The following is a 15167-nucleotide window of genomic DNA, read 5'->3' as shown; positions in this document are numbered from 1 at the left end:
GCTGAATTATAGCAGGGAAGTCTAATTTTAGGCACTTTTTAAAGCCAATGTAATGTTTTTGATGTCACAGTCCTGGGAGGGAGTACAGTATCTATCTCTAATCCCCCCCCCCCCCACACAAAAAATATATCTGGCATTCTGTATACATAGCACCAATGCTCCAGTTTTTTCTTTGTTACTACTAATACAAAAATCCATGCTGGAACAATAGTTTTTCAAAAACAATTAAAGCACATGCATTAGCTAAGATTGTTTGAGTACTTTTGTTGAATCAGAGGTAGGTTTATGGCACACTGGTCCATTCTGGTGGGGTGCAGAAATGCTGATTCCTGCCACCCCAGTTTCACTCCATGTACAACATCTCAGTCAAAATACTTCCATTACATCTTAAATTTGGGTTGGACATTGTCTCTATACAATCAGTGATTTTCTCAAGTAGCAGGGAGAGGGGATAGAAAGATCGCTAATAAGTATAAGCGTAAGCCAGGCATACCATAACTTGTCCCCATAACCTGAACATGGTGGGGGAACACTTGCAAACTGCCATCCTGCATCAGATTACACAATAAATGGTACTGAATGAAATGCGACATAATTCTTGCTGAAAACTTTTTGAATAAGAATGAGCATTTTATCCCGGCCTACTAATTTTCATTACACAAAAAATACACAGATGGGATTATTTATAGCTGCAGACATTGCTGAGACGGCTTCCTGTTACTGCAATGTACTACATGTTTTAAACTGACATCTTAATACAGACAAACATGAGAGCTCAGAAGCAGTAGACACACAAACATGTAGTGCAAGAAAGCAATGTTACACAAGTTTTATTCAGCCATCAAACCACCAATGCAAAAGGTTTACAGAGAATAGAAAGTGCATTAATAAAAGCTAATTCTTACCAAGAAAAAGAAAATATATTATCCATTCCAAATATTTTACAATTGAATAATTAATAACTTATTCTGGCTACCTACTGATTAAAAAGTAAAGTAAATGAGAATACAACCACTTTCTGAATGCCACGTTTTCCCATGCCATGGAGGTCAGTAGAGATCACTGAGTCCTGCAGTCTTCCTTGCTTTCTGCATAAGTGCCCTTAGTTGAAATTGCTTGCGAGACAAGAGGCGAACATGCTGAGAAGGGGGGGAAAACAAGGCTATTAGCCACAACGCACGGCTACTCAATCCCAAACATTAAGAAGCTAAAGTTGTATACTTTTATTTGATCCAGTCAGACAAGCACACGTGGAAGCATGAATGGGTTTACCACAGTTCCACCTGCACGAGAGCTTGTGCCGCACTCAACAATTTTCTCCCTGTATATTGTAACATCAGAAACTGGCTACACAATTGGTCACAATAGTGACCTGGTAGACAATATATGCCTGGACTTTCAAAAGGTTTTTGACAATGGACCTCACCTGAGTAAAGTTAGCAGTCATGGGATAAAATAACAGGTTCTCTTATAGATTAAAAACTGGTTAAACTACAGCAAGTAAAGAGCCGGAATCAATGGACAGCTCTCACAATGGAGGGAAGCAAGCAGTGGGTCCAATAAGGATCAGTATTGAGTACTATTTAGTTTATTCAGTACAATTTAGTTTATACGTATGATTTGGAACAAGGGGTGAGTAAGGTAGTGGTCAAGTTTGCATATGACCCAAAATTATTCAAGATGGTGAAAACCAAGGCCAACCGTGAAAAGTTCCTACAGAATATAGGCAAACTGGGTGAATGGACAACTGGCAAATGAAGTTCAATGTTAGTAAGTGTAAGGTGATGCACACTGGGACAAAATGATCACAGTTTCAATTTTAGGCTAATGGGGTCTGAACTTGCTGAAACTGAGAGGGAAAAAGATCTTGGGGTTGTAGTCGTAGTGGATAGTTCAATTAAAATGTCAATCCAGTGTGCTGTAGCAGTGAAAAAGATAAAATCTACATTAGGGATTATTAAGAAAGGGACTGAGAATAAAATGACCAATACTTGGAATACTGTGCACAGTTCTGGTTATTGTATCTCAAAAAGGACATTGCAAGAGCAGGAAAAATAGGGAGTAACCAAGATGCTTAGGGGGTTGGAGAACCTTCTCTATGAGGAAAGGCTGAAGAATCTGGGACTTTTCAGTATAGAAAAGAGGTGGCGAAGGGGGGGCATGATAAGAGATTTACAGAATTATGCATGACATGGAGAAAGTTGACAGTGAACTTCTCCCTCTCCCAAAATACTTGAAGGCATCCAACCAAGTTGATGAGCAGTAGGTTCAGGGCAGATTACTATACACAGAGAGTTATTTAAATGTGGTATTTGCTTCCATAGGATGCAGTTATGGTCACAAGAATTAACAGCTTTAAAAGGGGAGAGATTCGTGAAAGATAGGTCTATCAACGGCTACTGGCAATGGTGACTGAGGTGAGCCCTCCACATTTAGAGTCACTAAACCTCTGAATCCCAGAGTCAGGAGGCAACATCTGTGGATGCCACCTCTATGCGCCCTGTTAGCCCTCCATAGTAACTGATTGATCACTGTGTGAGACAGGATGCTGGACTATATGGATCACTGGTCAGATCCAGCAGGGCTCTGCTTTTGTTCTTAAGTTCTTGCACAAGACAGGAAATAGTACATTTGACTTAACTCAATTGGAAATTTAGCAGTCAAAGACAACCCCCTCCAATGTTATATTTGCTTTGCTGGGTGCAGCCCTGATTGGCCCATGCAAGTAGAAGTGCAGGACAGGCACCAGAGGTGTCCCTGGAGAGCGCTCTGCCCATAGGGGCTTTCCCAAAATATTAGAGGGAACAAATGGTAAGGATATCATATCCCAGCTGGGTTTGACCCTGATCAAATAAAAGAGGGACAGAAAAAAATTACTGGGGAAGGAGGAAAATCTTACACAAGCTGATACTGTATATGCCATGTCTAATTTTTAAAGCATACACAATGCATATTCTAAGCATATATCCTTTCACCAGCCTCAGAATCATCAAGATTACAATCTGAAAAGAAGACAGCACAGAGAGAAGTTACTGACATGGTTAAAAAAAAAAAAAAGGTCTAAAACTATGACCTCCTTTTTGAACATGAAAAAATAACAAAAACACCTGTTCATCAATCAAGACCTAAGCACGAAAATTAAAGTGCACAGAACAAAGATGGTAAGGGATAAAATACCAGGAGAGCAGCTATTGGGGTATGACTTTGGATCTACTTGAACTAAAAAAATACCCTAAATATACAGGAATTACCAGGTAGATCTGAAAACAACAAAAAGGTAGGAGCAGATTCTGATTATAAGCTTTTGTGTGTATGCACACTTCGACAGATACATTGGAACAATTTTCCTCAAGCCTTATATCGGTGGAGAGAGGGTGAGGGGCCTTAGTTGCTAGTAAAGCCTAGCTAGAGTCAATACACGAGTAACTGGGGATAAGTATATCTGATTAAAGCAATCAGTAAGACCCAGTAAGAATTAGCATACAAATAACAGCGTTAAGAAATGTGAGAATTAAGTTTGAGTCCAGGGGCACCTCCAAAACCAATACAATTTAATTCTGGATATAAGTAAGAACTAAGAGACTTTGCACACTTCCTCAGGTAAAATGAGACAGATTTCTTCAAGCATTACATATGGGAGGGTGTATGTGTCAGCTGCCAGGAAAGGATAATTAGAGTCAAGATGCAGAAGTACAGCTAAGATTGGAATAACCTTTCCAGGATAGTAAAATCAGGATAGTAAAATCCTCAGAAGAGTGCTTGCACTGGAAAGCTCATGCCTTGAATACATCTTTGTTGATCTTAAAGGTGCTACTGGACTCTGATTTTATTGTGCTACTTCAGGCCAACACGGCTACCCACTTGAATCGTTCCAGGATAGAGCGGTGTGAATGGCGGCTTTTGGGTTCCATCCGCACCCCTCTTCCCACCCCCTCTATGAGATTTTTATTGGGGGAATGATAGTGATTAGAGTTAGTTTTTTTCTACTGTATCTCCTTTTTTGTTATTGTGATTAGTTGGATCTGTGTTATGTTTATGCCTGGGGGTTTAAATGGGTTTTTAACTGGAATTTTATGCAGATTATTGTAATCCGTCATGAGCCATTTGGGAGTTTCAACAAAAAAAAAGGAAGAATCAGAATCCAAATTCCAAAAAAGACAGTTTACAAACAGAGAGACTATTTTACACTCACCTTTAGAAAGATATCTAGATCAATAACTCCACGTCTCAGTGCTTCACCAAGGTAAAAGATGGTGTCTTCAATGGCATTTTCCTCAGCATACAAGTTCAAGATCTGCTTATAAAGAGGTGCTGTAGGAACAATAACTTCATCTATGTCATTATTTTCTGACTGGCTTTCCATTTTTTCCAGGGCAGAACTCAACTCTTCATCTTTCTTTTTCAGAAGGTCAATGTTCTTGTCAACTTCAGTCTAAAAATGATACATAAACATTACATAAACAGCTTATGAAAGTTACCAGCATTTTTTAAGCACAGACATTATTTTAAAGTGAGATGTCCTTAAGACCTCACTTTCAAAACCTCTTGCTCTCCTATTCTACAATCCAATCCCCTCAGAATCACTCCTCCTTAGATCATCTCCATCTCTCAACTTGAATCCCCTCTTACTGCTTGAATGTTTCCTTTAGCCTGTTTTGTTCTACTCTTCTGGGATAATTCTTCCTAATATGGCTGATAATCTATTGTCAAATCCAAAGAAATCGCTTTCATTGTAATAGCATGTTTGAAAATTTGAAACTGTTGCCTGCCTTCTCTAAGATCTCCACTTTAAAATTGAGAGGCATAATTTACAACTGATTGGCCACTACTGGAAAGAATATGTGTGATCCAGAAGAGATGCCCTTATGTCTATTCAGTCAGACTAAGATGGTTTCCAGTATCTCTTAGGTAGAAATGACCATTCACCTCATTACCTACATGCATACACATAACTGAATTCTTCTTTTTCTGGGACTTCATTATTAATTACTGCAGCTTTCACACAAATGATCCACTGTTGTATGTGAAGGAAGGACTGCAAGGGAAAGGACAAAGCATCTGGTGCTACCTGACTGTTTCTAAGATCAAACTGCATTTCCATTATGACCACTACAGAACATTTGAGAGAAGACGTTGGACCAAAAGTACATTTGACGTAGCTGGCCTCAAACACCTTCATAAGTCTTCACTGTCTTTTAAAAAATCCTACTGGGAAAGATCCTAGGCCCAATTTTGCTTGTGAAAGACTTTGACCAATTCCCCATTCTCACTTATGCTGATCCTGAGGGACTTCTAGCTCCCTAGGAATAAGGTTTTGATAAGCATATATAAGAAATTAAAAAAGAATGAAGAGATCCTGCAATCCTTGGAATTGCCCAGTGCTTTTGTGGAAAGTACTGCAGGTAGCAGAAGTTACTACAAGGAAAGGAAAAAGTTTCAGTTTCAGCTTCACAGAAGTTTTCTCAGACAAGAAGCAGGATATCATGCACCCAACGTTTTATAGGTTTTTGAGAAGCAACCTTGGCAAGGCACTCATTCTGCTTACCACTTCCTGGTCAAGGCGAGTTACCATCTCTTCAAGCTTTTGGTGGCCCTTTTTCAGGTCTTCTTCTGTGCGCTTCAAGGCATTGAGTTCTGCTTGAGCACGGTCCATTTCTTCTTTCATTCGCCATCTCAACTTATCACTGACAGCTGAAATAAGTGAAGCTCGAATAGTATCTTCACCAATTGTGCCATCTCTACTGGGACCTGCAGAAGAGAAGTCATGCAAAGCCATTATCCCACAAGCAGATCAGCAGGTCAGGATTCTCTGCAAATGCTTTTCAGAACAAAAGTAGAAGAACATTGTAGTCAGATAAGCTGCTTTTAAAACTGTATATCCATGACCTTTGAAGCTGGATAGGAACTGTACCTTTCCAACTAAGTAAGACCCTGTCCATCCTATCAGAAGGTGTACCTGTAGACTTGAAATCAAATAATTTGCTAACTTTTTTTTTAACTATAGCAAACAGTGCCAATGGAACTTTCACGTACTTGTTAGTTTGACCATTATGGCAAAACATCAGACCTTAAATGTAGATTTGCCAACTTTACTTTCTACCTAAACTTCACTGCCATCCCGTCTTGGATTATTGAAATGTAAATGACTACACCCCCTAAATTCAAAGTTTTATTATGAAAACACAGAATTTGTTTCCAACAAATAGCTTTAGTCTTTGTTTTGAGGAACTGAAGAGAAGGGACTTCAAAAGAGCTACATGCCACACACCATTCAACGCTGCTTTATTTTTGATACAAGTGTTTCTTTTGCTCTTGCATAATAGATGTTATGTAAAAAAAACTACACATCAACTTTATTAAGGTTTGACATATAACTCCAAATGTTGATCAGTCATGCACAAATATTATCAAATCCCTGCCTTGCAACAACTATCTACAAGCTTATACTACACATTCCAATCTACAATTTTTCCACTGCTTCCACTCATACAACATTGCCTTAAGAATACCCTTCATCCTTGGGACTCAAAGCTTAACAAACTTCATCTTAACTATTACCATTAGTAAGCTAGAAATATATTTTCAGGGAGAACATAAAACACTGTGAACATTACACACAATACAATAATGTCAAAACTAGCCAGAATTAGCAACAGCACTCTAGTATAAAAATCATATTTTACCTTAACACACCAACTCAAAGTGCATCACAGGTTGCATATGTAGTCTGTCGTCATCCATATGTCCAATATTAAAATTCTTCTTAATAAGTCTTTTCATAATTATCAGTTCATTTGTTATTAATTTTAATGTGTTCCTGGTGCCATAAACATCCAGTTTGAAGAAGTCCTGATGATATGGTCCATTCCCTTAGTTTGTGACCAGCTGATCCCCAGTATTAATACTTGTAAGCGTTTGTAAGAGTCACCCAGGAAAAAGAGAGGAACTACTGAAATTGTCTTTTCATATTGTAGTTGTGGATCTGCTGTGTACTGAGCTTCTTTGTTCACTTGGGTAAGATCTCCACACCAAAACAACTTCATCTTCGATCACAGTTTCCTACTCCAGAACTTGTCACTTCACTTAATGGAGACTTATTATTCTATATTCATTTTCAATATTTCTTTCTTCATCCTGTCATTTTTCTTCTCAAGCATTGAGTCACAATGAAAATAGTAAGCTTCTTAACTTCACAACAGAAATATGGAAGGCTGAATTGCCCTATTTCTAGGTCCTTTTTGGTGCATTTCAAAGTCTAACTGCTGCTTTCAGGATTCACCAGGGTATTCTTGCTCATTCTCACTTCTATTCTTCCTTCTTGAGTCTTTGGTTTATGTCCAGTGAAAGTTTTCAGGACTAAGTAGCTTCTTCTGTGCTGATCACTGCTTCTTAAAGTCTTTCTACTCTTCTCTTCAGAATGTATAGCTTGACACATATAAAGAACACTGAAAACAGTGCCAGACAAAATTCTTCTGCATAACAAACCAAAACTTCTATGAACACATTAATACACCAATGGTGTTCTGTACATGGTTGACTTTAAGCATTTAAATGGCTTGATTTCAGTGTTTAAAAATCAGTTTTTATTTAAAAGGCTTGGCTAAATGTATCAATATTTTATTTTTTCAATATATTACTACAATCAATTGAACACATTATAATTTCTCTTGTCTCATTGGATGGAGGATCTCCTCTTAACAACTAAACATGCTTAAAAAGCGCTCCATGCCAATATTTCCTGGAAATACCCCATTTCTACAAATTTAATGATATTTACTAAAAAAAAAAAATCACATGAACGTTTTAAGTTTAAAGTACTTGTATTTTTCTGATAAAAAATGCACTGTGGAAAATTTTCGGTTGAAACATAACGCTACATGCAAACAATTTATAAAGCCAATTCAAATGAAGGTATTGAAACTGGGTTTATCAAATTTTCTTTACACTCCAAAATGCAAGTATTAGAAATGTAATGACTGGAATCTGCATATCTAGACCCATAACAAGATATAAGCACTACCATACAGAAATGCATAACTCTGGAACTTTTACAAAACATTCATCCTTCCCATTCAATATGGAGGAAAAAATTAGGAGTTGAAATGCCTATTAAAATATTGTAACTATAAGACACTGGCATTTGTGGAAAGCAACACAAGATAACCCAAGGTCTCTTCTGCCAATGCAAGCCTTGAGCTGGAAGAAAGCTCCAAATCCTATATTTCCGGCTAAAATAAAGATGGAAAGGAGAGACGGGAAAAGTTTTGTTATCACTAGTACCACTTGCTAACTACTTAATACTAGATGGAAGAATAATGTAACCCCCCAAAGCAATTCCCAAAGGTAATATACAGATTAGAGGAAATAAAATAATTAGACAGTTGCCTCAGGCAAGCTATAAATAAACTCATTTTAGGGCAACCACTTTAGACGCACTGAAGTATCATATCATGAGAATACAGAGGATAAAAGTATTTTGTGTTGTTCCCCCAATATTGCATTTTTATGTATCTTAAAACTACCCTACAGAACAGCATTCCAAAATGTTAATTGGATGGATACACTTTTAATACTCCAAATGAATGCCATGTTTTAAAATAAAGTATCCTGTTTCTATACTTTCCTTACAATGTTTCATTTTCCATTGTTTTACTTACAAGTGACATTTCTTAGTAAGGAGACCATCTTCCAAGATCTGGGCTTTCCCACACAATCTTTCATTTCTTTACCAAACAGATATAACTTTACAATGCAATGCTGGGTTGGACGGTTTAGCCAGGGTCAATTCTACTGAACAAACATGCAATGATAACTCAAAAATATGATTTTGGCCACCTTATTATCCCAGTAAAAAACAGCTGTGGATTCCCTGTGCTCCCCCCCCCCCCCCCGGGGCATATTTCAGAACAGTATGATCCAGGATGAGGAACAACGGGTCATGGAAAGGATTTGTTTTTGTCACAGAATTTGTACCTCAATCAAGATATTTATTTCATACCATCTACACTACAATGCATCATGACCAAAGAGCAGGACACACCTACCAGAGAAGCCTAACAATCTACAAGTAGACATCAAGCAGACCCACGTTGCCCAAATTAAGTTGTGCAAGGGGCTCAAAAAGAGAAACTGCTCAGATCAGCTATATCTTTAACCTAGAATATGCATCTAAGAAAGCCAATGCACAAAAACAATGTAAATAATAAACACTGGGCCCACCATTGTGTATCTTTTCCCTCTCTATAATGTCTCTATGTGTATATAATATAAATGCAGCAAGGTCTACAAATTCACATCACAGACCAATCAGAAATTATTTCTCCAAGATGCTTATGAAGTTGTTGCCCATGTTTTAGTTAAATAAGGCAAGAATGCAAACACATAACAAAAGAACATCTTCACATGTCAGGTTTTAAAATGTAGAGAAGTCAGAAGGAAGTCCAGGTATCCATGAAGAAAAAATTCTAGTGGTTTGGAGCGCTCTTTAAAGAGCATGAACCCCTTAACTTTTTCTGTCATGTCCATAATTAGCCACCTTGGGTATGACTTCATGGCACACAGCCAATTATCCCAGGGAACATGCAGACATTTAACCTTTGCCATACAGAGTCTAGTTTCAGGTGACCTTATGGTACTGGCCCTACAGAACTAAAGATTAGCAGTTGTACTGGGGGCAGGGGAGGGGGGAGAGAAGCAGCCAAGTCTAAATCTGGCAGTTGAAGACATAATGTGTATAACTGATGGGTGGCAGTTTTACCCTGATGGGTGGCAGATTCATATCAGATTAGCCTGAACAGGACATTCAATTTAAGAGCAGATGTACTGTGAAACATCACTAGTTCTAAACTGGCTCCCCTGGTGTATTTCAATCACCATCATGGTTGAAACAATACTATTTTGCAGTGGAAAGATCAAAACGTACACAAATTCCAACCATCTTCCCATCAGTTTCCTTTCTTTCTGTACCACTCAATGTCACTAGTGAAGGTGAAGACATTCTCCAGAAAAAGGATTGCCTTGCAGCATGGAAAGGGCTTCACTGAGGAGGGGGGCTTGACACAAATCTCTCAGTCTTGCAGTGTTTTGTGTGAATGGAAGGACAACACATCTGCTACAAGGAAAATTACTGTTTTCAAAATACACAAACTTTTTTTCTATTCCTAGATTAAGTTTATGCTGAAGGCATTAAATCTGTATTTATAGCTTGTTTTTGTCTTCCATCCTGGAACTTAAACTCATGTATACAGTTCACAGGAAAGCTCACATTCGACTGAGCAGGCCCAAAGGTTCAGCAAGCTTGCTGCCTTCCAAGTATAACCCATCACCTTTTGGTATAGCCCTCCTAAAGTTTAAGAGAACACCTATACAGTAAATAGCTGTATTAGCAGTTTGCTTTTACATAGTTCTATGAAATCAATTTAACAGTTTCAAGAACACATCTTCCAAGCAAGGAAAAAATCTGATAGCAAGTGAGAATATTTACATGAGGGCCATACAACTTATATTACTGAGACATTTTCAGTAAGAGATCTGAAGTCCACAGGTGGTCCCTACTCACATACAGGCACTTCTCAGCTACCCCCTTCCAGTGGTAGTTCTCCAAGATTGTGGAGAAGTACCCACAAAAGGTTGAAAGTTCCTCTAGAATGGTACCCCATGGGAAGACCAGAAAGGGGGGGGGAGGGAGAGAGAAAGATAATATCATTCATTCTCCTGTGCAGAACCACTTTCCAGTCAAGCACAGCATGCATATACTTGTTATATTACAAAAGTAAACTCTGAAACACAGGCTTTCTATATACCTACAGAGTAAAAGAATTCTAACATCCACTTTTTTCAGTATTTTAAAGAGATTCTATCCTATCTGTAGAAGAATACTACTTACCTCCAGATTTAAAGCAGCTGCAAACCAGAGATCTGATGTAAGATGCTACTGTGCATGGTGCTACATACAAGTGCTCACAAATAATGTTCAACAAGACCTAAACTTTAGAATGCCATCTTGCCAATTCAAAGAATGTTAAATTACAAGTAATAGAAAATACATTTAGCTAATAAAAAGATCAAAGCAAACGTTACGCTGATACTACTGCTTCTTTTTCAAAAACGTTCATGGCACTCTGCACTTGCTTGTACTCCAACCACAATAACTGTGGTTGGCCATAAGTAGGCATCATTAAACTCTGATAACAATAGTAAGATTTATTTTAATATTACATGTGACTGCAGTTCATTCAAAGGCACTGTTGGAGAAACTGTAATCATTTCAGGTATGTCTGATGGTAAAGAGGGTGCCATTTCAAAAGCTGAGTTTAGAAGTCTGAACAAGTCCTCCAAAAGTAAATCACACTATTTAAAATGATCTGTTTATGAACTACAAATAAAGACTATTACTTTATTTTCAATACACAAATCACCAAATTACACAAATTAGATTGATTAATCAAAACAACTATCAAACCTGAGTATGACACAAAACACCGTCGGTGCAGCCAGTATACAGCCAGTATATAGGAACTTAGAAAGGTCCTATTACAAGCAGTCTACAAAATGTAGTCTGGTATATAGACTTATAAGTGCTGCTATATTTCATAAGAAATAATTGCGCCACATTTTATATATGTAATGGTATGTATTTGAGACAAGATCTACTTTTGATACACTACATTACAAAATGAAATCCATGCTGAATCAGCTTCCTAAAGTCCACAGCCAAAAAATTGAGAAGAATTAAACAATGTCAAAGACATTTAAGCACATTCTCTCTCTTTCTCTCATATGACATTTTAAAAGGCACAGTCCCATATAAAAGTGAACTATATGAAATTTATTATGAAACCCCCCAGAGATATGCTCTTGTGTGACTTCTTTTAAATGTATCCCCCTACAAGTGATACCGTCTTTACACTTGGTAATTGTAGGAGTTCAAATCAAGCAATGATGCCAGAAAAGTACCTGACCAACTCTATTCTTTTCTCTGGTAAATTAAATAAAAAGTAACATGCTAACAATTCTCTGCATTTTAGACTTTTCTTAGCAAACACTTAAACTGCTAGTAAAATATGTACTGTATAACAACCTTCTGCCATATCCAGGAAAAGATGATTCAGTAATGCCCAAGCAACATGCAGCACGACTGCTTTACAGAGATACTGTCAAGCAGTTATGGGCAGCAAAAAATTAACTTTGTGTATTTTAATACTGCCTCTTAATCTTTTTTTTGAATTTTTGACAAAATGCTGCCTCTGCAATCAGCTGCTCAACTGCCAGGCCTCTGCTGAAAAGAAGCACCTAGGAACACATAAAAATGTGTTTATTAAGAGAAGTGGACCCACAGTAATATTATTTACACAGCACCTGTCATTTGAAGTGGCAAAATCCTTAGCTTGTGATGCCATGATGATAGTTCATAAAAAATGTACCATGGAGGCAACTGAAAAATTAAATAGTATTTAAAGTCCACAACCCCAACCCAACAAGCTGTTTCAGGCATAAGATCTCTAAGGTTTAAGGAAAAGACCTTTCAGTCAAACCAGCCCCTCCCCCATTCCAATGGAGGAAGCACATCCATAAGCATTATTCTGCTCTCTAGGAAAGATACAGAGCAGCCTATATGCAAAAGCTCCTTGTGCACTGGAGCACGTGCAGAGTTACTGACTGGAGAAACCTGTCTGGACTTTAAGATTAATAAAAGCCATTTAAGTCACACACAAGGGAAGTTTTCTTGTATAAATACATTTAAATACAAGGAACGCATGTTCATGTGACATTTTATTTCATTTCCCTCTCTCACCTACAGGTCCTGAGACCGTTCTCAAGAGTCCATTAACAATCTGGTACAGGATTTATGGGAGTGCAAAAGGGAGGCTGCAGGAAGGAGTTAGGAGGTTAAGATGTTCTACAGATACACTCATAAAACCTTGTGTCCCACCACTACTTTCCATTTCCACCAACAATAATCTTATGCTAGTCTACATAAGTCTTATGACTTATAAGTCACTTCCATGTCTGCACTTTTCAAAAAATGTAACAAATCTTTATTCCCCCCTGCAATTCCACATGTTAATTTTTGTATAGTTCTAAACTGCAAAATTTAGAAACAACTTCATAAGTATCTGAAACAACTTTATAAGTATCAGTTGAGATCGTTAACACTGACCATTTTTAAGGGTGAAATTAAAATCAGGGGGTAAAACTGTGACAGTATCTGAAAGTTAACTGAGAATGTGATCTAAACTCAACACAAAAATATTAAATAGAACTTGTACAACATTTAGATATCATAAATGGTACACATATTATTGTGTTGTAGGACAGTGCCAGAGTTATCAAACTGTATTAGCAATCTAACAAGGCAAGCCCCGGCTTCTGCAAACTCAAACTGCCACATTGTTTGCGATCTTCTTCTAATGATCTCTTAACACAAAGCTGGCATCAGTAGTTTTTCCTCCAGTCAGATCAAAGTCTCCAAAACACTCAGTAAATCCAGGTTGAAGACATCTGTGCCACTTTCAGATAACAGAACACCATCTAGATGAAACAATCCAGGAGACTCTGGCACAAGCGAATCATGTTTGATCACAATCCCTCCAATACTCTTTATAAAGAAGCCGATTTCTCTATTGACTCTTCGCCTGCTTTTCTCCATCAACTTATGAGGCACCTCTTGATTCCATACTTTGCGGGGCACAATATTGGACCAGCCCAGAATGCTATACTTGAAGATTTGCTTGAGATGCCCTAAATCCTTCTTCATTCGGTTTATGATATCCAAATTACTTGCTGTCCCCAGGTCATTTCCTCCTAGATGCACCACCAGTATATCAGGATCTGATAGACGTCGCCGCGTATACAAGAGGGTGGGTGTTAACTGATCCCATGTCATGCCGCTTTTTCCTAGCCAATGTAATTTGGCATCCTCCAGCGGAATGCCCAACTGTGGGCCAAAACTTCTCTCAAGTGCCCGTTTTTCTGCCCAGAAAACATATGAATGACCACAAATCCATACCTGTTTCTGCTTTCTTCTGCCATCTGCTATTAAGAGAACAAACATACATTAATGCTTGTATAGTTTGTGACCTAATCACTTCCTGAAAAATTTGCCCAATATAGCTCATTCTGCATTATTCCATGACAAAACCTTAGAAACTAAACACGAATCAGATGCCTCCATCCTAAAGTACATGACTTAAGTATCATCTGCAAAACAAAGGTTTGATTTGAATATCTTTTCAGGAACTGTGCAACGTACTGGTGTATGAGGAAAGTTTACCTTTTGTCTGATGATTTTACTGGTAAAAATGCCTGCATAAAAACTCAATGAAAAGGAATCCGTGGTCATGTCGCTTTTTGACTGCTTACAAGAACAAATTAATGTCTTTGCCACCTGTAGAGATGAAGGTGCCAGTACGCATTTAGGTCTTGACAGAACGCTTAACTGAGACTGATAGACTTGATCTCCTCAGATCATGAACACTGATGATGTCTGAATACTGATTATCATATTCTCCCATGAACTAGTAAAATACCTAGTAGATATAAGGTAACACATGCTTCTTCAAGTAGACCAAACATCCCAGAAAGCTGGGGCTATTAAGTCCCAGTAGTCAATGAGACTGATTGACTCAATCAAAGAAGTTACAGCCTTCAGTTTTAAAGACCTGAGCAAGGTTGTTAGCAATAAAATGTTTTGAAGGTCATTAATTCATATGGTCACCATAAGTCAGAAATGACTTGATGGTACTTAACACACATGTGGGAAGTGGGGATATTTTAGCCCACCCGCAGAGACTTCTGGATCCGACTGGATTCTTGAACGCTTTGTGGGACCTGTGCCTCCCAGTGACTCCCTTGCAGCGTTAGTGGAGGACTGGCAGTCCTTATTGACTGCTGCAACTGATGAGATAGTTCCCAAATGCCTTCTCTACCCTTGCCTCAAACTGGCTCCCTGACAGACTGGGGAGCTAAGGGAGAGGAAGAGGGAGGTGAGACTGCTAGGGAGAGTGTGGAGGAAAACCTGCGACGAAGTGGCAAGAACATCCTATCACACGCTTATGAAGGTATATGAGATGGTGGTTAGCGTGGCTAAACAAGAGTTTTATGCTGCCTCTATTGCATCCATGAGCTCTCAACCAGCCCAATTATTTAGGGTAGCTGGATCTTAGGAG

General features: G+C 38.2%; 1 protein-coding gene across 3 annotated transcripts in view; it reads right to left on the bottom strand.

Moving 5' to 3' along the window:
* Positions 1 to 804: 804 nt before the first annotated feature.
* Positions 805 to 15167, bottom strand: part of TSG101 (tumor susceptibility 101) — a 34698-nt gene continuing 20335 nt past the window's right edge. Inside the window, exons 8-10 of one of the 3 annotated variants that reach the window (XM_077321577.1) lie at positions 5546 to 5748; positions 4193 to 4432; positions 805 to 1139 (exon numbers count right to left, since the gene is read on the bottom strand). In XM_077321577.1, the coding sequence (XP_077177692.1) occupies positions 1050 to 1139; positions 4193 to 4432; positions 5546 to 5748 (533 nt within the window). In that variant the 3' untranslated portion in view covers positions 805 to 1049. Of the gene's footprint in view, positions 1140 to 4192; positions 4433 to 5545; positions 5749 to 6683; positions 14035 to 15167 lie in introns of those variants that run through there. The other 2 variants (XR_013228291.1, XR_013228292.1) reach the window with 2 other exon arrangements.

The sequence above is a fragment of the Paroedura picta genome, chromosome 2 (assembly GCF_049243985.1).
Source record: "Paroedura picta isolate Pp20150507F chromosome 2, Ppicta_v3.0, whole genome shotgun sequence".
In the NCBI taxonomy this organism is placed as follows: domain Eukaryota; kingdom Metazoa; phylum Chordata; class Lepidosauria; order Squamata; family Gekkonidae; genus Paroedura; species Paroedura picta.
This window is presented reverse-complemented; position numbering and strand designations above follow the sequence as displayed.